Source organism: Gavia stellata, chromosome 3, assembly GCF_030936135.1.
Source record: "Gavia stellata isolate bGavSte3 chromosome 3, bGavSte3.hap2, whole genome shotgun sequence".
In the NCBI taxonomy this organism is placed as follows: Eukaryota; Metazoa; Chordata; class Aves; order Gaviiformes; family Gaviidae; genus Gavia; species Gavia stellata.
The window spans coordinates 61,893,907-61,919,305 of NC_082596.1; the positions used below are offsets into that span (position 1 = coordinate 61,893,907).

General features: G+C 38.2%; 1 protein-coding gene across 1 annotated transcript in view; it reads left to right on the forward strand.

Moving 5' to 3' along the window:
* CCDC102B (coiled-coil domain containing 102B) overlaps positions 1-25,399 on the forward strand; it is a 186,747-nt gene that overhangs the window by 21,528 nt on the left and 139,820 nt on the right. Inside the window, exons 5-6 of the mRNA XM_059815694.1 lie at positions 3,265-3,479; positions 8,983-9,091. Coding sequence (XP_059671677.1) covers positions 3,265-3,479; positions 8,983-9,091 — 324 coding nt within the window. The remainder of the gene's footprint in view (positions 1-3,264; positions 3,480-8,982; positions 9,092-25,399) is intronic.

The window sequence follows — 25,399 nt, forward strand, 5'->3', positions numbered from 1 at the left end:
GTGAATTCTGAAAAAAACCCATCATAGTGTTAGTAGTGAGAATCAATTTGGCAAAAAAATACATGCCTTTCATATTTTTGGGCAGACAAATGGGCCATAAGAAGAAAATGACACAGACATTTAAATATATAAAAATATATATATATATATTAACTGTTTCTCTTTTTCCTTAGTATAAAATAATCATAGAATCATAGAATCATTTAGGTTGGAAAAGACCTTTAAGATCATCAGGTGCAACCATAAACTTAACCCTGCTAAGTCCACCACTAAACCATGTCCCTAAGCACCTCATCCACATGTCTTTTAAAAACCTCCAGGGATGGTGACTCAACCACCTCCCTGGGCAGCCTGTTCCAATGTCTGACAACCCTTTCAGTGAAGAAGTTATTCCTAATAGCCAATCTAAACCTCGCCCGATGAAAGTTGAGGCCATTTCCTCTTGTCCTATCACTTGTCAGTTGGGAGACGAGATCAGCACCCACCTCTCTACAACCCCCTTTCAGGTAGTTGTAGAGAGTGATAAGGTCTCCCCTGAGCCTTCTCTTCTCCAGGCTGAACAATCCCAGTTCCCTCAGCTGCTCCTCATAAGACTTGTGCTCCAGACCCCTCAACAGCTTCGTCACCCTTCTCTGGATAGGCTCCAGCACCTCAATGTCTTTCATGCAGTGAGGGGCCCAAAACTGAACACAGGATTCGAGGTGCGGCCTCAGCAGTGCTGAGTACAGGAGGACAATCACTTCCAAAGTCCTGCTGGCCACACTATTTCTGATACAGGCCAGGATGCCGTTGGCCTTCTTGGCCACCTGGGCACACTGCTGGCTCATCTTCAGCCGGCTGTCAATGAACACCCCCAGGTCCTTTTCTGCAGGGCAGCTTTCCAGCCACTCGTCCCCAAGCCTGTAGCGTTGCATGGGGTTGTTGTGACCCAAGTGCAGGACCCGGCACTTGGCCTTGTTGAACTTCATACAATTGGCCTCTGCCCATTGATCCAGCCTGTCCAGATCCCTCTGCAGAGCCTTCCTACCCTCCAGCAGATCAACACTCCCGCCCAACTTGGTGTCATCTGCAAACTTGCTGAGGGTGCACTCGATCCCCTCTTCCAGATCATTGATAAAGTTATTAAACAGAACTGGCCCCAAAACTGAGCCCTGGGGAACACCACTTTTGACCGGCCACCAACTGGATTTGACTCCATTCACCACAACCCTTTGGGCCTGGCCATCCAGCCAGTTTTTTACCCAGCAAAGAGTGCACCCATCCAAGCCATGAGCAGCCATTTTCTCCAGGAGAATGTTGTGGGAAATGATGTCAAAAGCTTTACTAAAGTCTAGGTAGACTATATCCACAGCCTTTCCCTCGTCCACTATGTGGTTCACCTTCTCATAGAAGGAGAACAGGTTAGTCAGGCAGGACCTGCCTTTCATAAACCCATGCTGACTGGGCCTGATCACCTGGCCATCCTGTACGTGCCGCGTGATGGCACTCAGGATGAACCTCTCCATAAACTTCCCTGGCACCGAGGTCAGGCTGACAGGCCTGTAGTTCCCCGATCCTCCTTCCGGCCCTTTTTGTAGATGGGTATCACATTTGGTAACCTCCAGTCATCTGGGACCTCCCCGGTTATCCAGACTGCTGGTAGATGACGGAAAGTGCCTTGGTGAGCACTTCTGCCAGCTCACTCAGTACCCTTGGGTGGATCCTATCCAGTCCCATAGACCTGTGTGTGTCTAAGTGGTGTAGCAGGTCACTAATCATTTTCCCTTGGATTGTGGGGGCCTCTTTCTGCTTCCCATCCCTATCTTCCAGTTCAGGGGGCTGCATACCTGAAGAACAACTGGTCTTAGTATTAAAGACTGAGGCAAAGAAGACATTAAGTACCTCACCTTTTCCTCATCCTTTGTCACTGTGTTTCCCCCCATGTCCAGTAAAGGATGAAGATTCTCCTTAGCCCTCCTTTTGTTGCTAATGTATTTATAGAAACATTTTTTGTTGTTTTTTACAGCAGTTGCCAGATTAAGTTCTAGTTGGGCTTTTGGCCCTTCTGATTTTCTCCCTGCAAAACCTCACAACATCTTTGTAGTCCTCCTGAGTTGCCTGCCCCTTCTTCCAGAGGTCATAAACTCTCTTTTTTATCCTGAGTTCCATCCAAAGCTCTCTCTTCAGCCAGGCCTGTCTTCTTTCCCACTGCCTCGTCTTCCAGCACATGGCGACAGCCTGCTCCTGTGCCTTTAAGACTTCCTTCTTGAAGAGTAACCAGCCTTCCTGGACTCCTTTGCCTTTCAGGACTTCCTCCCAAGAGACTCTGTCCACCAGGCTCCTAAACAAGCCAAAGTCTGTCCTCTGGAAGTCCAAGGTAGCAGTTCTGCTGACCTCCCAAAAATTTTTAAGTAATGCACTACTTTAAAACTGAAACTTTATATATGAATGGAAAACAGTACTATCCTTTTAGCAGCTTCTAGTATTTTCTGATATAGATTTCAGGCATTCTTCTAAAAACTCAAAAGAACAGAGTGGTAAGAAATAGTACTGTTGTTAATTTGCTAAAATGAGATTAGCTTTTAAATACAATTCAACAGAGGTGATAAAACTTAAATAAATTTCTAAAGGAAATTATTGTTTATAAGAGATGTTCAGTCTTCCTAATAAATATGTATTTTATTTTTTTAATGATTTTTTGCTAATTGTTATTGGTTTTTCTTATGTTTTGTATGCAAAACATGTATCGTCAAAATGGTTGTTACAGTGCTTTTAGTTTCTGAATGGGATCCAAATTTGTATGTTACGCAGGTAACTTCGGTCCTTACACAAAACTTGTATAAGTCCATCACCTGCTTCAACATGATTTACATCAGAAATTTAAGAGTTCTGAATGTAGAGTTGCTAATATATTATTTGTATGCATAAATTGCATTCCTTGTTTTGTTAGTTCCAGGATTCTGTCTTCACTGCAGTTATAGCCAACTAAAGATAATTGGAATCTGTTTCTTTAGTAAAGATACATTTTATATATTTTGGATATGGAGCTTGTCATAACAGAAGGTGTGAGACATGTCACAAAATAACAGTGATCCAACTACAATGACTTTTTTTGTACGTTCTATCCATATACATTGCAACTGTATAAGATGTTACTTACTCCCTTTTTTTTCCTATGTATGTGACTTAAATGTCTAGAAGAGCCTTGGTAGGCCCTGCAGAAGTTATGTTAGACTTTTCCCTTAATTTAAGTTTTTCTCAGATGTCATTTTTTTGTTTTCTCAGGATGTAGAAGTAATCAAAGACCAAAGCAATAACAATAAAAAAATCACTCCAAAGCCTCCTGATTCCTTTCCCAATGGAGTTCCCAGCATCTATTTGGATGAAGCTAAAAAAAGTTTGGACAATACAGCTAAGACAACAGAGAATGACTTAATACATATTTCAGTCTTGCATTTGCATTTGGCTGAGATGCAGAAAATCTTACAGAAGGAAAGAGAGTAAGTGAGAAATATATCCTACTTGGGGAAATCTCTATTAAAAATAAAGGGTTTTTAGACACTTCCTAAAATAGATACGGTGATATTTGCATTTATAGCTCATATGTTCTCATTTCTAAGCTTTATTAATTGCTATTTACAAGGTTTTGATAAGAATTTAGAGGGAAAATTCAGCATTTATTCAGTGTTTATTGTTTTCCTTGGCTTGTCTGTCATTTAAATAAGAATTGCTCAATACAGAACTGTTAAGAATGTACAGTTAATTAAAGAATTATATTTACTAGCAATTTGGTATGAATGCAGTGGTATCTAATGTATGTTATGCTCAGTTACTGGAGTGCTTTGTGCACAACAACAAATTTTCATACTCTACCAGCAGACTTTGAAAGAGTCCAACTGCACAATGGCTAAGGCTGTTTTTGAATTAAAAGTGCATGAATACAGCTGCAAACTGCTGTTAATCTCAACCTCTTCACTTGTAGTAAGATCTATGTCAGAAGCGAATAACAGAGAGAGAAAACCACACTTACTGTATGCTTATTGTATCATATCAAATTTACCTCACATAAATAGTAAATATGCATTTTGGTGGCCTAAAAGAAGTTGTAGGTTCATTACACACTATATGCTAGCATGTTAGTCCCTGTGTTGGTGGGAATTCCTTGATGTTTTCTATAGATGATCAGTATTGAGCAAGATTGAATCATATTAAAAAGGCTTTCCAAGGAAACATGCAGTATGTGATGTATGATGGATGTAGTAGGAGACTTCAGGCACTATGTGACTGTAACTTCAAAACCAGCTGAAGTTAATTAGAAAATTAAAAGGAAGAAAATACCCCCTCTGTTGCAAATACATTCAACAGTTTCAGTTCAGAGAGTCTATAATGGTAAGCTATGGTGAAGAACTTCTTTCCTGTCAGTTTTTTCCACAGTTGTCCTATAGATTGCACAAGTCTGAGAAAAAAAAAAGAAATGCTTTAAATTCCTAACTGGTATTTACTGTGTTCTGTTATATGAATTAGAAAGCTGTAAAAAACATAAAACAGTTCTTTATTTGAATCATATTGCAGCAGATGACCAGAAGTATGTTTTATCTCATTAAAAAGCATTTAGTGCTTTGTGGAAGCAAAAATCCCAGAATGCCTAAATTTTCCAGTTTGCCACGGTATTTCATGTGAGTTAAGAGACTGATGCCTTACGTATCCATTCTCCTCTGGTTTAAACATTTAGGGTCCTAGGTACTTCATTTTTCAACAGCAATCACAGTATACATATATGCATATAAAAAACTTTCCTTTTAGAAAGGGGTTAATAAACCCTGATTCTACCTTCTGGTTTTGGTTTGTTTGTTCACGTGCTTCTCTAGCCAAATTGTAACTGTACTTTAGAGAGACAGATTTTGCCATTTATCCCTAGATATATACTGACTATGGTATACAATAATAAATTTAATGGCACATGATATGTAGTGGGGCATGTCTACACTGTGCAACATATGGCAGTACCAACCTCAGGCAGCAAATGCTCACAGAGCAGCGATTTCCACATAAGAGTGGGCATTGGTGTAACCGCCTCTCTAGGTCACTTTGGGCAACATTTCCCATGTGCAAAGATGTTCTGTAAGCAGAATATATGCAATTTAAAAGTATGAAGCAATTATTTTTGCCAATGCACACAATAAATATCTAGGAATAATGTTACTAGGATAAACATTAACATAGTCACCAGTCTCTTGAGAAACACTATAAGTCTTTGTTGGTCAGGTTATCATCTGCCAGCTCAGAAAGGGTTGGTCTGCACTGCTTACTGGAATGGGCTTATTTTGCTGAGTTTCCATCTTCAGATTCCCAGTTTTTCCTCTTAAGGTTTTATGCTTGTTCATGTCAGTATTTTTGCTCCTGGATTCTGGAGCTGCTAATAATGACTATCTCAACAGTCTCACCCTTGTTTGCATTTTTACTTTTCTTACCTTGCATGACTCTAGCTTAAGTACTTTCTCACAGCTTCTTCCTCACAACTTAGCAATTTTCTCAGTAAACTTGAGTCAAGGACATACAGCTGTGCTACATCAAGAGCAAGCTTGGATCACAGACAGCTTGAACCCCGAGGCCAAAGGTTACCTTAGCAGTCAGTATGGTCTTACTCATACAGCACAGGACTACTTAGCAGAGTTCTCTGGTTTACATGCAGTACTCTCGAACTGTGGCCGCATTTTTTCCAGAGTCAAGTTAGCTCATGCAGATCCAGTGTTTGGACTTGCCCCTAGTTACCTGACTGATTTGTCCACAGGATGTTTTGCTTCTTCACCCTGAGAGGACCTATGCTTATTGCATTCTGTTTAGAGCTATCCAGTAATGCTAATATATGCTTAAGCTGTGGTCAGGCTTTGCAAAATATAAAAAGAAAGGAGCTCTAAAAAAATCCTAAATAAAAAAAATAAAGAGCTCAAAGTTTATGTTTTGACTTTCAGAGAACTTCAGGGTTGGGTTTACAATGTAAAATCACACACCAAAATCCTCTACTAGGCACTATGGCTCATATAAAATACACATTTGAGGTCCCATTGACATGAATGGGAATTAAAGACCTTATGAGTTATTCAGCACTTTAAAGAATCATTTGCCTAAAATAGCTATCTTTAGTCATCTTTTCAATCAGTGCTCTCATCTAAATGTCTTCTAGTTTCAAGATCTTAATTTGTTCCATTTTGAACTTAAAAGTGTTTCTTTGGTCTAAAACCAAAAGTCCACCAACTACACTGGTAGTTGATTATATTGAAGAACAATTGCTTAGGGCTGGATGGGTAGCCTTAGGCAATGGACACAGGAGGCTCTGTCTGAGCAGCAAGAAACATATTTTTCTGTGAGGGTGACTGAACACTGGCACAGGTTGCCCAGAGAGGTTGCTGACTCTGCATCCTTGGAGACATTCAAAAGCCATCTGGAGACAGTCCTGAGCAACCAGCTGTAGGTGACCCTGCTTGAGCAGGGGGGTTGGACCAGATGACCTCCAGAGGTCCCTTCCAACCTCAACCATTCTGTGTAATTCTGTGATTTAATTAGATAATAAGGAGTTAAAATAGGTGGTTATAAGAGCCATTAAAAATGCTCGGATCTTGATCTTTTGTTTAAGTAGTAATAAGCTGCTTCACTGATCTCTGCTACATTCTTTCTTTCACTCTTTGTTTTCTTTATTTAAATAGTAAACTTAATGCAGCCAGGGTCATCTGTTTCATTTAGTAGCATCAGAGGGACCTGTTCTCACTTAAGAGATACTGTAACACAAAATAAAAGTAGTATCTTCTAAGTAAGCACCACATACTGGACAATCCTCTTACTTTTCAGACCGTTTCTAAGGACTTTCAATGCACTCAGTATAGTCAGTAGACTATTCTTCAAAGTATTTAATCGTCATCTTTCATGCTTTCACTTTCTACTGTATTAAATGTCCTTCTTAATAATTCTTTCAGTTCCCCAGTGAAGTCATGATACCGTTCCACTGAGATATTACCATCACTGAAGGTGTTAAAAAAACGTGTAGATGTGGCACTTCAGGACATGGTTTAGTGGGCATGGTGGTGTTGGGTTGATGGTTGGACATGATGATCTTACAAGTCCTTTCCAACCTTAATGATTCTGTGATTCTGTGATACTTTAGAAGAAAAACTATTCAGTTAAAATGCATGTCTTAGGTTCTTTAAATTTGACAGATGTCATCTTGCTCCACTTTGCTATGTGAGTGATGGTGTTTATTTTATTACTACAATGTTATGGGAGCCATAGGAGTTTACTAAGATAAGCTGTGCTATGTGCTATATCTACACAAAAAAAGGAGATCCCTGGTTCAAGAGCATTAGGTTTAGTTGTAAAAGGAGAGAGAACAAGAAGATACTTCACTCAAGTGGATTGCTTCATTAACATAGCTAATGATGCTTCCAGGACCTGAGCCAGACCAATCAGTGGTAACTCCTGGTATCTCTGTGCAAGCCTGCAGTATGCTGCATAGACATGCCCCAGAGAAATCTCATCAATACCCTTTGTGTTAATTCCTTAAAGTTAACAATGCTGTTGTGGAAGATGAATTTGAAACCAAATATTCTCAGTATGTATTTATAGTCAGCCTGGCAATAGCTTTAGTAAAAAGGTTGATGAATTCCATTACTCTCAGCACAGAAAATAACTGCTGTGACATACAAAAGTTTCTTTAATTGCCAGTATTAAAATTTTCAACTATTTCAATATTTTTCTCTTTTCTGGTATAGTAGCCCTTCATCCCTCCATTTTCACAGAATTTATATAATGTAAAATTTTTGTCTCCCAACATAATCGTACTTATGTGGTTTTACTGTTTTTCATATTTTACATTTCTTCAGTGTCCTGACTTTATAAGCTTTATTTCTATATTGATGTTTATAGCCAATGGAATATTCCAGAATTTTAAACTGTGATTCAATTTCATAGAAATGTTAGAAATATAATTTGAAAGCTTTTATTTGCAATTAAGAAATTTTTTCTTTCACTTTTAATTATGTTCCAAATTAAATTTTGTTACAAAATTGCAAAATGTTGCATGCACATTACACAAATGTAAAATGAAATTATGAAGGAATTTCATTAAGTGAAATTATGAAAAGTTCATTCTTGTCTTTGGAACTTGGCTAATAGAGTTTCCTGTGAGTACAGAAATTAGTTTTTAATTGGTCTCAAAGACAAGAATATCTGTAGTGCCTCTGTTGCTTCATATTTCTTTCATTATTTCCTGAATGACTGAAAATATTTTAACTGGTTAGAAAAGGGGTAAAAATAAATATCAAAGTTCATTGCTTCAGTACCTTTCGCCAAGAAATCATCATTCATTCTTTCTGAATTGTGTATCCTAAATATTTTTCCTGAATGTAGTAATGGACTTTATGCTCAAATAACATTCCAGAGACAAATGCTTAATGAGGGTATAGTATGTCTGAGCTAAATAAACCATTTTCCTAAAATTCTTCTAGCATTCTCTTTCAAGAGCAATTATTTTTTGAAACACAAAATATACATATTTTAGTAATTTTTTTACATCTAAAGTACATCATCTTTAGTTTCAGTACTGTCTATATACTGTATATATTCATCTGTATATATGTGTTTAAAATAATCTTCTGTCTGTACCCATATAAAAGTGATACAGTACCTTTTATCTGAGGATCTTCACTAACTCACCATGTATGAAGTGACCTGAATCATTAACTGAAGTCCATTTCAAAATTTTCTTCAGTTTATCCCAAAATTTTATTTCATTAAAAATTATTATTCCATACTACTGGATTTCTTTAGCTATTATTTTTGGTAAATCTCTTAGAATAATTATATTATGATAATATAGGTTTTTAATAAAAAACAGATATACAGTTGACAAAGGCAGCAAAATATAACTCAAGCTATGAAAAGGAAATTCAAAGTAATTTGTCTTGTCATCTTCAAAAAGATGTAATGCTGACTTTTAAAATACTTTTTCAGAATTAATGTATTTCTGGAAAAAGAAATGGAAAAGATAGAAAATGAATTATTTTTTTGGAAATGGAAATATGAAGAAGTGAGACAAACCAAACTGGAAAGCCTCCAACAGGTATGTTAGCAGTATATTGTTACCACATGGAGTAAGAAACAAAATTGAGACTTCTGATTTCTTGTGTTGTAACTAAGAGTAAAGTTGTATCTAGGGTTTATGAAAGTGATAAATCAACCATTTATCAACTAATAACAGTAGCCTGGAGGGAGGGACCTGCTGAGGGTGTGTGGAGAAGCCCAGCCCCAGTGCAGCCACCATGTGCTGCCATGGTGGCACCGGTGCTGGGGAGCTGTGAAGGTGGCACTAGGGTGGCTCCATAGTCTAGCAGGGAGGCACCGGCCAGAGGACACAGGTGCTGGTGCCCTGTCCCCATGTGTGGTGAGGGTGGTGGCCCTGATGTACAGCAAGCCATGGTCAAGGTCCAGCTGGGCTTGTGTTTGGGTAGAAGGGGCCCATGTGGGGAAATGGGGTGTGTGGGGAAGCCCCACCACCAAGAGGACATTGCCCCCAGGCTACTGAGTGGGCATGGTGGGCATGGCAGCCTGGCAAGGATGGTGTCCTCAGAGGTGGTGGGGGCATCCCGAGATCTAGGCTGTGGCCAAGGGACGTGACTCCTGGTTAGAGAGAGCCAAGTGCCCATTCAGGTGGCACTGGGGGAGAGCTGTGTAACTGCCAGGTCCAGTGCACAGGTCCCAGGCTGTGTCTGTGGGGAGCGGTGGCTCGTCCAGCCGTTTGCATGTGGGAGAGGGCTGGAAATGTACTGATGGCAGCATGAGACACATCAGCAACAGTAATGGCACACCGTGGGACATGGTCCCCAGCACGAGCTGGGGCTGCTGCTGCTGGCACAGTAGAGACCTCGGCTCAGAGATGCTGAGGGAGGATGCAGGTTCCAGGCCTTGGGCTGCAGGCAGTGCCTGATCCCTTCCCTTGAGGCTGGGGCAGGGGAAAGGGGTGTCCATGACTACAAGAGGTGTATGCTGTTTGAGGAAATGTGTTGCCCCTTTTGAGCTGCATGAGGAAGTGAGCAGGCTGTGCAGGCTCAGGGAAGGCACCAGGAGATTAACAGGATCTTCACAGGGTCCCCAGAGGTAAGAGAGTCTGAATCACACAGAGAAGGCAGCCAGAGACTGCTATCAGTTGAAAGGTAAATAGAGTCCCATAGTAGGAAGGCTGGAAATTTATGATCTGCAGCAACTGGACGATGGCTGGTTTTCCACATGCAGGTCTACAGTTGCAGAGTAAGTTCAAAAGCCTGGCAGAAGAGTAAAAGAAAGCCATGACTGGGGAGGCATCAGAGCCAGCTTTAACATGAACCACACATAAACATCAGGAGGAAGCGGTGAGTGGCAGTAGTAGGAGACTCCCTCTTGTGGGGAGAGAAACTCCTGTGTCCCCCACTTGCCTTTTTGAGGGTTATGTGGCTTGCTGTGGGCTTGGATCCAGAACATTGCAGAGAGATTGCCAAGGTTTTGTCCAGTCCTTAGACAACTACTGTTCCCTGATGTTCATCCACATGGGCACCAGCTACGGGCATACTGTGAATGACCACACAGCTCTGGGGTTGAGGTCATGGGGGCCCAGGTGTTTTCTCTGGCCAACCTAATGAGGAGAGCTTTGAACTAGGAATGGTGGGGGTAGGAGATTACAGACCACAGAAAAGTTTAGGAGTGGTGGTCAGGGGTGGAAAGCTCAGGGTGCAGGTTGATAGGAGCAAGAAAGACTTCAGGAATGATAAAAAAAGGTGAAGGGACACCTGCCTCAAGTGTTGATACAGAAATGCATGCATCCTGGGAAACAAGAAGGAAGAATTGGAGCTGTATGTGGTTATAGAATGACAATATTGTTGGAGCAGCTAAGATATTGTGCCAAGTTCATGCAAGCGGAGTGCTGTGAAGGACTTCAGGAAAGACTGGCAAGGAAGGGCTGAGGGGATAGAAGTTGCCCTCAGATCTATAAGCAGCTCAGATCTTTTGAGCTCTCCTGCAGGATGGGTGATAGACTTGTGGCTCAGGATCAGAGGAGAAGCCAGTACGGGTGACATTGTGGTGGGAGTTTGTTACAGACCACCTGATGAGGAAGCAAATAAAGTGTTTAAAGAACTCAAGTCTCTGAGTTGTAGACCCTGGTTCTCATGGGGGGCTGACTATACAGCTGATAGAAAGGCAACATGGCTGTTGCAATCAAACAGTTTTCTGGAGGGTTTCAGGAATAATTTCTTGTTCTATGTATTAAATGGACGAACCAGTGGCAATGCATAGCTGCATCTGCTCTTGACTAATATGAAGAAAACTAGCTAGGGATGTGTGGTCCTGAAGGAAGTGAGAAAGGCAAGCAACAGAGTACAGATCCTGAACCTAAGGAAAGCAGGACGTTGACTTAGGGAATTATTGTGTAGGATCCCATGGGAGGCAGCTCTGACTGGTAAACAAAGGAGTCTTGAAGTATAGGGTCTTCCAAGTGCAACAAAGATTTATCCTAATGCTCAGGAGAACATGTAGATGTGTCAGAAGATTCATTTAGCTTAGTAGAGAACTCTTGGTGGAGTTCTGATGACAGAAAGCAATGTACTTTTTTATAAAGGAGATCAGCCTTCAAAGGAGTAATCTAAGAACATTGCCTGGTTATGTAGGAATGGTGTTAGGAAAGAAGTGTTCATTTCAATCCAAGTTCATGAGTAGAAGAATAAGAAATATTTGTGTTGCAGCTTTCAGGATTTAGTTTTCAGAACAATGGGTGAGGACCTCTTAGATCCAACAAAACTCAAAATGTGTATCTGTTTAACTAAATATAGATGGAGAATTTAAAATTTCCTATAAATTTAACATCTCAGATTTGGAATAATCTGGGAAAATTAATTAGCTTTCTTTTCACATATTGGAAATGATTGCAAGCAGTCTATTAAATTCCAAGTTCTAGTTACAAGGTGGTGCATACGTAAATGGAATTTCCTTCATAGAAGAACATCCACAGCAACAAATTAATATATATATGTCATATTTGAGTTCCTTCAGATTTTAGTTCTTCATTTTCTGCTTGCTCATTAAGTAGGATTTTAGCTTGTTATTCTTTTGCACAACAGAGGAAGTCTAGATTTAGTTAATTGTTTTGCTTAAGAAATGTAGTCTTTATGCTTTATGGCACTGTCAGCAGGAATAGAATAATAAGTAAAAACTTGCTGAGAATCGGTTGGAGATTGTTGGATTCTAATTTTTATATATGTGCATGCGTATACACATATATATGTGTTGCTGTTTTTTTCCTGGAAACATGCTGAATTGCTTTACTTGCTAACAGGAGGTGATATTTTGAGCATTCTGTTTGCCTTCTGAGATTTAGAAGACTTATACATCTACTTTTTAAATTAATGGAAAACATTGCTCTTGATGAATCTGACTAATGTGAATGAAATTACTTACATTTGTGGGGGTTTTTGTAAGTGCCAATTCTTCCTTTATTGAAAAAAACAAGTCTTGTGTGTTGGCCATGTGTGTGTGAATGTCACTTACTATATATTACTGCTGAGAAGTGGATGCTGGAACACCATACAAGGTTTTTGACAGTGAAAAATTTGAAAGTGAAATAAAGGAAAACATAGACATGTACTAGGCTAAGCATGGAATCTGATTTGTATATACACTTGCAAGATTAAATCACAAAGGAATTTCTAGGTTAATAATAGATTAATCATTACCTCTGGATTATTTTCATGACCCTGACTAAGAGTTTTTTGTTTCAGTCATGCATAAATTGGATGTTTCCTTTTGTAGATCGCCTGACAGTTCCACTGGGAATGTGGAAAAAAATGCTTGGTTTGCAAGTGACAGTGCCAGTGCAAATTAAACCATTTTTAGGAATGGTTAGCTCTGCTAGCCTTTTGGAAGTTTGAGAGATTTTTTGTAGTGTTAGAAGCTTCACAGCTGCCAAGATTTGAGTATTCGTGCTCCCAGTAACTAATTACTTTCTCTTAAAAGATGAGTATTCACTCACCTTAGAACAAAACTAAATATGGAAAGCCTCGGTGATCTTGATAATCATCTTTTTAAAAAATGGTGCATTCTGCATCAATTTGTAAATTGTAAATAAGTTTCCAATGTATTGAATTAAATAAAAAAAATAGTAAAGTGGCAATTTATGTTTGTAGCAACTATGAGCATTATATGTAGCTTTGTGTGACACTAGCGTTAATCTTGTCCTATTTGGGGCCATAAATTAGACCATTTTAACAGATACAACCGGAAAATGCATTTAGTGTTGAAATTGATAATTTATTTTTCTAATACAAAAATTTCTCTCTCCCATTAAATAGTAATGTGAGAAGTTAAGATTAACACTAAGGAGTTTATTGTTCAAATCTTGATAGGTGTTTGACAGCACTTTGTTTCTTTATCCACAAGCAGTCAAATGTTATCTGTTTTTACTGCACATGATTTTGTCTGTTTCTGTAAGGACACTCAGGAGTCCTCATTCATTTATCTTTTTCTGGCCTTTCCTTAATTTCAAGTATTCTTTCATTATAACAGTTTCAAACCAAGTCCTAATTGGCCATTCTTAAAGATTACCTCCTCACTACAGTTTACGGCTTAAATTTTACCTCACTTGGCTGACTAGATAGTGTCAATTGTGTCTTGGCTTTCTTTAGAGAGCTAGTGAATTAAGACTTCATGTCCACCACATATTTTTCCAGGGAGAAAAGAAGAACCCAAGTGGAGTGTCCCTTCCTTACATTTTGTGTTTATTACAGGAACAATGTATTGTACTCTCTGAAGCCTATCTTACAAATTGTTGTGAATTTGTGGCCTAACAATGCTATCAGTATCAGAGATTGTTAGATACATTTGGGGCTTTTGAAGAGACCTATTTATGAGCTTGTTACACACCATTCAGTCCATAAGAACACAAACTAAGATTTATGTGTCTACATTTCTTAGCTGTCAAAAACATTTTGTATGTACTGTCTAGTTAATAAGCTTCAGTTCTACTTCTAGAAGAGCTTTCACCCCTTAGCAGGATACTAAATCAATTAATAATTCCCGTGCCTTGCTTGTCACATATATTACAAATAACCTACTAACAACCACAAAACACTTTGTTATTCTTAAAAAGGGGGAAGGGATTGCTCAGTATAAAATTATACTTGCATTATTGTTGTGTTTGCATGAGAAGCCACAGAGGGGCAAAGATCAAGTCTGTAAAACCATTGAATAAATAAAGGGTGTTAACATCAGATATACTTATTTCTAAAGTAATCTTTGTAGGAAAAACTAGGAATCTTTAAATTCTCTGAAGAACACATAAATTTTGACATCAATGACATTGCTAGTTTAATGTCCCCAGAGGTGGGCTATCCAATTTCATCAGATACAGCTTAGCTTCCAAATCAATTAGCCTTACAGACCTTACAGTCTGAAAGACACAAAACGTGTATCTGAGTCTGATTAGTTAGGGCTTTGGACTCTTTGTAAAACAGAACAAATCCTTGGTGTGTTGCCCTGATATTTGTAAACACAGAATTACAGTTAGCAAGACTGTTATAATTTGAGGTTTTACAACGCTCATTTAATCTTTTGACATGCACAATACAACATCTTGTTTACACTCTTTGCAAGTCTTCCTCAACATTTTGTATCTGTCTTTGTAATTTCTGAAGGACACAGGTTTCTCGTGGTTTAAAAGTTAAATAAGATGGAATATTTACAAAACAATTTTACATTATACTGAAAACATTGAAAAACTGCATATACTGCTATATTCCACTGGTGTGTGCTGTAGACTTACAAATGCCACTGTAGGCAATGACTTCTGTGTTGTTTAAAATAACTTTCTGCTAGCTGAAGTGCAGAATGTACCCTTACTCTACATTACCTTGTGTGTTGGTAATTAATGAGAGAAATTCATATCCCAGTATGTGGGGTATGAGGCAAAAATAACACTAATTGGTTCTTAAAGCCTATTGGAACATCAGTATCAAAATAAATATCCGTAGATGAAAAGGATCACAGGCTAAATTAGCATTTTTTATCTTAGGCAGAGACATTTCTGTTCTTCCTCTTTATGCACAGAGTTGAAGGTAAGTCACCAGTGCTGTTGCTGTTAATTTTGCACTAGAGCCAAAGAAATATCTTTTTAAACACCTTTTAAAACAAATGTTCTCTGTTCTCCCTCTCAGTATATAGATGTTTTACACTGTATATTATGGCAACCTATGTATTGTTACTTAGGTGCATCACTTTCTTTAAGAGAATGGTAACAGTTCCTTACTTGTTATTTCCCAGGTAGAGGAAACTGCACTGAGGCAAGTGAGGCTTCTGGATAAATCAAGTCTTCTACTCTCACTGTAGACATTTAAGTGCTGTTTAAAATGGAACTGCCTTTTTGGGGACTCAGATTATTAACAGCTAGTTCTTGTTAAAGATTCTGCATTATTTCCACCTTTTCCAGAAAAATTTATTTGGAAATTACCTTTTAGTGTGAAGATGCTGCAGAGCTGCTTACCTGTAATTGCTATTTTGATTCACTTAGTATACACATGAATTAGAAATAGTCATTCTCTGATAATCTTACAGGAAATTTAGAAATATGTAGTCAGACCATCTATTCTGTCCCATACTGTTTGCCTGACCCCAAAAAAGCCTTCCGATTGTCCCCCTGAATCTTGCATAAAACATAATAATTATCAGATATAAAACAGTAGCCTTAATGACTATACTGGCTACTGTCAGTTGTTCTATTTAATTCTCATTTAAGATGCACAGAAATATTGCACACTGTGCATAGCTATCATAGGAAAAAAACAATGTCCCAAAAATTTAATCTGTAATGATTTTATATACTACAGAATAGCCAATAGTCTGTTTGAGTGAGCTAAAGTAGTCTATAAAGTTTGATATCAGAATTCTCAAGGCTGAGTTTTAAAATTTCGTTAGGCAATTTTCTGAGAAAAATGACTGAATTATTTGAGAACTCAAATGACTTTACAGGGTGGAAACTCAGTGCAGTTAATTTTCTTGTAGTAAAATCTCATTATTTTTAGACTAGAATTCGGAGTGTTCCTTACTGGGCTCAATCCTTCATTTGTTTGAGAGGCTGGTGTGATTTTCAGACTGAGTGAAATGGGATGATGATGTTACCACACATTTCACTTGTGGTTTGATAAAAGTACTTAAAAATTATTTTAGATACACATATTTCTTTTTCTTGCCTAAATTACAATAGATTACATGTAGTTTGAGAGTAAGGAAAGAACTCTGTAGTGTTGCTTAAGCAAGAATTCTTGTAGGCCCTTAACTATCCTTTCCACTGTTTTCATAAAACAGTCACAAATTCATATTTAGTGTTATGTCTAGAAATTATGTACTTGATGTGAATGTTTTTCCTGTCCAAAATAAAGTGTAATTTGTGATGGTGCATAACGTCAAGGTTCCATTTGATTGACTATTTTCCTACAAATGTAATTTGGAAAGTGCTGGTAAAATCTACTGTTTCATTGACTTTTTTTCCCCATACTGGCTTCTAACAAGATATTTAGACTGTATTGAGTTGTACTTGCTGATATTTCCTGGGTCCTTATTACATTTTTGGCAATGAAAATACAGACCAAGACCAGGATTTTTTTTATTTAAGGGCATTTTGTTACAACTGAAAGATGAAAACTCCTACTTATTTCTGTGAGGAAATGTGTTTAGAAGAAACATATATGTGCATACTGAAACACAACCGTACATACTGATTTTCTGTGAAAGGAATAATATGCCAAAGCTGCATCATTTGTAGAAGTTTGTTTTGCGTGCTGGTGTGCCACCAGCAGAAAGTATAACCTGGTGAGGAAATGTTTTGAAGACGAGGGAGGAATATGCACACACACACTTATATATGTTTGTGTATATATGTTTGTGTGTTTATATCCATGAAGAAATCTTTGTCCTAGCGGTTAGCATCGCATTTTTAACAAAAAACAGTTTTTCATAGCTTAGACTAAGAAGTCCAAAATGATGAAAAAATTACTTCTTAATAATGTATTACTGTGATCAATTCACCATATGGTTCTGTATCAGAAATTATTTTTTGCAACGTATAGTTTAAAAAAATCACCCCAAAAAAAGCTTTATTAAATATGTTTAAATATCCTGAATTTGCCTTTCAGGATTATATTTTAGTATTCACTTAGTTTCTTGTTTAAGTAAATATTTCTTCTAGTAGGCTTACTTTTTATTCATTCACATAAAATCAACTTGGGCTAAAATAAGCAGTTTATTTTTTTAGAAAAAAACCCTACACTGATGAACTAAGTGTAACAACTGGTAGAATGTACAAAATTGAATTTAATGTCTAACATGTTAAATACATTCAATTAAAGATATCAGTATTTTGTACTTAATGATGTAGTTGCTTTTTGTCTATCGTTATCCAGATAAGGATAGCAATGTGTCACTTAAAAAATAAAAATCTAATTTGGGGGCAGATTTGATCAGAAAAATCGCCTTAGATCATTCTCTTTCTGTTTTTGCAAATAAAATCCTCTTTTTTAGACATGACAAATATTTGCTATCCTACTAAAAAAACCAAAGTCTTGATTTTCTTGGGGAAAAAAAGGCCAACAAATTCCTATCTCTTGGATTTTTTTATTTTATCTTTTTTTCTATGGAAACTAACCCTGTCACCTTGCAATCTCTTGTCATAATGTTAATAAGAAATGCATAAGTGGTACTTTATTTATCCAGGATCTAACACCTTTTTACTTATGAACAGTTTCCTTTGTGGACTCCGCAGGACTGTTAGGATTCACTGCCTATGTTGAGTCACAAGCCTATGCAAGCCATGAAAGCTTGTGAAATCCATTGCTGTGTAGTAATCTAGAGTTTCAGGCTTACTATATGGTAAATGGATTAAGTAATTATTTGCATGCCTTTGAAGGGAAAACATGTGAAGAACTGGAATAAGTTTATTTTTTCTAAAGGATCTTATCATGCCCTATGAAATAAAGAAGGTGACTAAACATTTAGTGTTAGAATTAATGAAGCTTCATGCCTGCCATCTAGGATACAGTTATATTCATACAACTTTCAGGATTATTAGGGAATTTTGCTTCCTAACTTATGCATGTGGAAAAAAAAGTCAGACTTACTGTTTCATTGTGACTGCTGAAATGGAATTTTCTTTTTGACTCAGCTATAGCATATACAAGAGAGCTGTACTGCTTCTGGAACAAAGAAGTAGTACTTTCATGGGAGGTAGGAAAGGAAGAGAACCAGCCGCGCTTTATTTTTTTTCCATTTTTTCCTGCTTTCTTTTTTTTAATGTGTAATAGGAATTTTCCTTTTTGGTCTTCATGCTTAAAGAGAACTGTCCGGCACTGAAGTAAGTGCCTCTGCACTGAAGCATTAAATTTTTGGATTATTTTCAAGCAAAGGATTTAATCTTAGGAAAAATTAATGAGTGTTTTGTTTGGATACTGTCAAAAACTTTCATTGTTTACATCAGTGGAGTACGACATATTTCTTTGAGCAACAACATGAGTGATATCCTGAAGTCAATGAGAAATCTGCTAATGTCAATGAACATTGGATCAGTTCCTAATATAAACTATGTAGTAACAGGTGATTACAAACTGTGCCAAATGATTCTTCAGGGATGGTTGTGGTTTAACCCCAGCTGGCAACTAAGCACCCAAAGCTGCTCGCTCACTCCCCCCGCAATGGCATGAGGAGAGAATCGGAAGGGTAAAAGTGAGAAAACTCGTGGGTTGAGATAAAAATAGTTTAATTGGTAAAGCAAAAGCCATGCACGCAAGTAAAGCAAAACAAGGAATTCATTCACTACTTCCCGTCTGCAGGCAGGTGTTCAGCCATCTCCAGGAAAGCAGGGCTCCATCATGCATAATGGTTATTTGGGAAGACAAACGCAATCACTCCAAACGTCCCCCATTTCCTTCTTCTTCCCCCAGCTTTATACGCTGAGCATGATGTCATATGGTATGGAATATCCCTTTGGTGAGTTGGGGTCAGCTGTCCCGGCTGTGTCCCCTCCCAACTTCTTGTGCACCCCCAGCCTACTCGTTGGTGGGGTGGTGTGAGGAGCAGAAAAGGCCTTGACTCTGTGTAAGCACTGATCAGCAGTAACTAAAACATCCCTGCTTTATCAACACTGTTTCCAGCACAAATCCAAAACACAGCCCCATACTAGCTACTATGAAAAAAATGAACTCTATCTCAGCCAAAACCAGCACAGGAACCTTTGTAACTTCAAAATACCAAGATAATGTACTATTGTAGGTATGGTTCAGATAAAACAGATCGCTGTCATGTAAACCATACTGAAAACAGTAGAACTATTTCTACAGGCACTTGTCAGAAGACCACTGAGCTATAGAAATTATCTTTCTTACATAATTGCTTATCTGATCAAGTGACTAAAGCTGTGTATTTCAGGTTCATATTCTCTGGAGGCAATGTTCTATACCATATTTATCTGAAGTCTAAGCAACACAACACTTTAAAATTTCTTTGAACAAAGTCAGCTCCTGCATTTCTTGAATCCTGTTGAACTTTCAGTTCAGAAGAGAAAATAAGCTTAAATACTGGTTTAATCTGTCTCTTTTAGCACAGGCTGTTATTTAAGAAGAAAGCTCACTGTACCAGAACATGGCAACTTTTCGAATCTGGTGTATAGTAAAAATTACCCGCACTTTAAGTAACGTTGATATAATAGTCTGGTATTCATCTAGCAACTTTGATGCAGTCTTGATTTTCCTGGAAATTTTGTATTATGTCCAACCAGACTTACAAATTTTTAGTATGTTGGTACGGATTATTTTGCCTACAGGAAAGTAATAATTACAAATTCTGGTGTTGTTTCACACTATTTGGTACCCTAGTAAACTAAGATGTATTTATTTGTAGAGATCTAAAATTACAGCAAACATCCTATTCCCAGCACCAATTAACTATTAATCTGAAAAGTCAACAATCTTCATCTGTAAGATAAATGATCTTGCATAGTTCCTGGCTTAAATGTAGAGTGCTTTGACTGTTGCTGTCAGTTTTGCTGTATTGTTGGTATGATTCATTAGCAGTACATCGAAAAATGTACTGTAAACTGAGATAATTTTATTTAGTATTTTCTTTTCCTTTCTATCAATTAGCATTCTTTTTACACCTTTAATATTACTAATTTAATAATTTCTAGTAAGTTGGGTTGAGCAGTGTTCTGATCTGCAGCACATCATACCAGTGGAATTCTTGAAACTGATGACAATTGGAACTTACTTTGAGTGCTTCCGATCACGCTGACTACTATTGATTTACTGTTTTCTTACAGTTCCTTATTTATCTGTACATTTGGCTCAACAAAGCAATATAAAGTCAGGATGGAAGGTCGGCTTAGAAATCGGTTGGAATCAGAGAGGTGTTGAACATCTGTATGGCAAATAAAACTTCAACAATAAAAAAAAAAGAGAGAGAGATTACCCATTGCACTGTTTACTTTTGTTTTCTGGTGATTTTCTGCATGCCTACATTCATCTTCTTCTGACAAATCCCTGTATTTTTTGAGTAAGGGTTATCATCTTCCTTTTACAGTGCTTATTAGAATGGCTTATTCTAGTCCCTGAATTAGTTACTAATAACAACTAATAGCATTACTAAACGCACAGCAATAGAAAACAACTTGAAGCAAAGTGAGGTAGGCTGTTATAGTCTGAACTACAATTAAATTTGTATGCTGTTTATCTGTAAAAAGCCCAAATTTTTAAATTATCTTTGGTAAATGATAGAGAAATTATCATCGTTCTGAGTGTTAAGGCTAAAAATTTAATTAGTCATCCTTTGCCATAGAAGAGAAGCTTATTTTTGCTTCCAATACAGTCTGTATATGTATTTCTACTCATAGGCACACAAACTGACAAATCTGTTCTTTAACTTGATGTTGGAAAAGATTTGCATTAGTCAGTCTCAGCTCTCTAAGGGGGTAGTCCCTGTTCCTTATTTTGGGAAGAACTTTGTTGTATTAGATTTGGGGAGGGAAAAAACCCCCAAAGCCACACACACCCCCCAGTCCCTTCCCCCTGATAACAGCACTAGTGACAGAATTAAACTAACCAGAACATAAAAACTTAAACTGGGCAACTTCAGCTCACCATTGAAACTCTACTCAGATGAAAAGGGAAATAAGCAGAGTTTAATAGAAGGTTTCAAATGTCATTTAAAAAAAAAAAAAAAAGGTTGTCAGCAGAGGAGTATTATACCTTCTTTTGAAATATAAGCCAAAATGTCTAGTATTGAACCTTTAAGCACACCGGGGAACTAGTGAGCGGTCTTTTTTGTTTTTTTCCTTAAAGCTAAGATGTCACTGAGACAAATTAAGGGATGAAAGCTCATGCTTTACTTCAGATCTTTTTCTTTAAGAATGCTCTAAACCAGCTGCCCTTTGAGATTTCAAATTAAATTAGGAGAAATAATTGCTATAATCCCTATGCTTCAAACAATCTTTGCCATTTACTTAAGTTTTTTAACACAGTTTGTTTAATCTGTTACCACTGTCACCCCTGCTGTGTTCTGTCGCAATCCAATCAACTGCAAGAAAAGCACGCTACTGTTTGTATAGCAAACAAACAAAACCCTTTCGTTGTGAATGTTGAGAGCTCCAGTTTTCCCTTGCTCAGTAGTGAAACATAAAGAATAAGGTGTGATTATTTTTTTTTTAAATAAATTCGTTTCCATTACAGTTCCTATATCAGTTGATATGGGAATTTTTACTTGTGTATTCCCTGGATTAAGAATCCCACCTCTCTATGAATAGTAGCAAAAGCAACTATGCACTTGTTAGTACATTGGAGTTCTGATTCTCTATACGAGTGATGGCTTGTCAGGTTTTAAGAGTTTTGGTTGACGTGTGTTCCTTATAAGTTTCAAGCAATATTCTCCAAGGGATTAGCTGAAATGTGAATTATTTTCTTGACTGAGATTAGAGAAAAATTTAAATTCACCTAAACCACTGTATAATGTTAATTTAGATTAATCTTGGTTGGAACTACAATTATGTTCAGCTTTAGGCAAAAAAGGAAATGCAGTTTGAGAATTAAGTCATATTAATCCCATCTCTAATGTCACTTGCATTCAGGAATATAGAAAATGGGCATGTTGGACATGCCATTTTTATGTAAGGTCATGCTTCTCTAGGCACCAGTATTTTGCTAAACATAACAAAAATTTGATAATTTGAAGAACTTGCAGTATAAATGTTGTTGCAAACAGATGCCCAGTACATCCAAAGGAGTCTAGATTCAGTGTCTGTTTCTAATTATGTGAAGCAGTTGAATCTGAGGGGTTTTTTCATGATTCAAAAAATAACCTTCAAGCCAAAGGCTACTTAAAGGATGCCCGATATTAAAGTTATGAGTATATAGTTACTGAATTCTGTTGGAACCAAGGCTTCAACTTTGGTTTCTGCAGTCAGGAATTACTCTGAGGGTCACTCTCTTCAGATTTGTACAAGAAGAAATGAAAAGTGTTTGACTTATGAACAATTTCAAGGAACTGGGAAACCTTTAGAGGTGGCTAGTATGAAGAAGGAGGCTAGAATGGATCCCAAGTAGAAAGTTAATATTGGATAGCCTGAAAGACCATTGCAAAAGGGGACTTTCTTAAGCCGTGTAGTAAATTTGCAGAGTCAAGTTACTGAAGTAAGCTAATGTAGCATCTTTTTGGCCCAGCTGAGTAAGGCCAATATGACCTTTGATGTAGTTGTTGGCATATTTTATAGCACAAGCATTACTTTTAAAATACAGCAAAGCCATAGAAGTAGGAGGGCAATGTAGCTGAACAGTGTCTAAAATAAGAAACACAGAACAGGCGAGGTTGTGAGTGATACTGATAGAAGTTCTGGAGGTGAGGTTTTTTGTCCCAGTCTGAGCCAGAAGCTCAGGTTAGGGTTGAGCAGAAAAGAAAGCTTAGAGGTGCTATTGGAGTGGGGCTGGAACTGGGCAGCCGAAGGAAAGTTAGGACAGCCAGGAAATCTCTGCTGCAAGGGCCTTTGTGATGTGAGCCAGTAGTGGGAGCCTTAGTCCCAGTCAGAGCTGGAAAATAAGATTAGGGCTGAGCGAAAGAGAAAGCCTAGCAATGTTGTTGGTGTTGGGGGTGGGGTGAAGAAAAAAATAGGGAATATAAAAAAAAAACTGAATATGAATCAGCAATATGCCCTTGTGGCAAAGAATTGTAATCGTATCCTGGGCTGCATTAGGAGGAGCATTGCCAGCAGGTTGAGGGAAGTGATCCTTCCCCTCTACTCAGTACTGGTGAGGCCACACCTGGAGTGCTGGGTCCACTTCTAGGCTCCCCAGTACAGGAGAGACATGGACATACTGGATAGAGTCCAGCAGAGGGCCACTAAGCTGATGAAGGGATGGGAGCATCTGTGATATGAGGAAAAGCTGAGAGAGCTGGGACTATTCAGCCTTGAGAAGAGAAAGCTCAGGGGGATCTTACAAATGTTTGTAAATACCTGAAGGAAGGTGTAGAGAAGACAGAGCCAGGCTCTTCCCAGTGGTGCCCAGTGACAGGACCAGAGGCAATGGGCACACACTGAAACACAGGAGGTTCCCCCTGAACATCAGGAAACACTTTTTTATTGTGAGGGTGACCGAGCACTGGCACAGGTTGCCCAGAGAAGTTGATGAGTCTCCCACCTTGGAGATATTCAAAAGCCATCTGGACATGGTCCTGGGCAACCAGGTCTGGGTGGTGCTGCGTGAGCCAGGGGGTTTAGACCAGATGACCTCTGGAGGTCCCTTCCAACCTCAAGCATTCTGTGATTCTAGGATGCTATTTGCAGAACGAAAAGAAGGAGATGGGGAATTGCCATTGGTAAGATATGCTCTATTTTTTCTTAAAGTAATAAAACCTTTCAGTACATCTACTGTTGTCCATAATGTAATACAGCTATAAGGCCAACTGATGTGTCTGCATAAAATTATATATGTATATTTGTGTTGGGTATAGAGAAAATGACACAATATGAGTATTTTCTTCTAAAAACAACAGTATAAATTTTAAAGGAACAAATGGCTTGATGGACAATTTATTATTGGAAATTTAATTATAATTTTTTTTTTCAGTAAGTAAATATGTCTCACTTATCACACTCATCTTATGGCGGAAGGGAGGAAAATTTCAGGATGTTTCCCAGTGTTTTAATAGACAGGATACTTGTAACAGAGAGATATTATTAAACCAGCTTAAAAAAAGTAAAACTTTATGGCAAATTTGTAAAAATGCAGGAAGAACAGAACTCAAACATCCTGTAGAGATTTCTTATTTTTTTCTCGTTTAGAAATTTAGATTTTAATTTTTCTTGTGAGGGCATTCATTCTATCTAAGATGCAGCAAACAGCAAGCAGCAAACCTCCTTCTGATGGCATATCAACAGATGGGTCTCCCCACTCCCTGCAGCAGGGAGTCTCCTACTGCTATTACTCACTGCTTCCTTCTAGTGATCCTGAGTGGCTCAGACTCACCCACCAGAGAGGCTTCTCATCAACTGCAAGGTCAGCGAACCTGTTCTGAAAATGCAAGTTATGTGGTGGAACATGAACCTTCTTCCTAGTGTGAGAAAGCACCACCTTCCAGCCTTCATCATCATGGGAGTTTCCACTTTCCAGCTTCATAGGCATAGGCTCTTCCTGCCCCTCCCCCGCAGTTGAAGGTTTGGGCTCTTGAAGCTTCACCATCTCAGAGAAGATCTGGTCTATCTGTTTCTCATCCGCCCTGATGCCATGAAGTCTGGTGGCCTCTTCCCACAGTTCTTTCACAAGGCAGCACAACCCCTTGACAACTGCACACTTCCTGCAGGCTTGGAGACCATGTGCCCAGCAAGAGGCTCAGGGGACTCCCTGCATCCTGACACTTACAGAGCTGCATCCTCCTTGTGAAGCTCTGTCTGAGTCCAAGAGTCTGATAGTGAAGGGACAGTTATTCAGTGCCTCTTTATGTGGTAGCAGCAGGTATCCAGAAGTTCCTCAGAGGGTTCCCATGAGTTCCCCAACAATCCCTGACAAAGTGCCCAGAAACTCAAGAAGAGACTTAAACCAGAATACTTTCAACTTCAACCTGGAGAATGTACTCACAGTGATTATTTCATCTAGGCTACTTAGAAATTCAGTCAATATCAATATTGATGCTAAAATTCAGAAACGGTTCTTACACAAATATTTTATTTTGAGGTATGCAAATCTATGGCCTGCTACCTTTTTTGATGCAAACAAGCATATAATATCAGAAATCCCCAACCAGGAATGGTGATAAAATGTTGAAATATTTATATTAGCATGTATGAGACAAAGCTGCACTGAGAATGACCACTGAGATGAGGCAG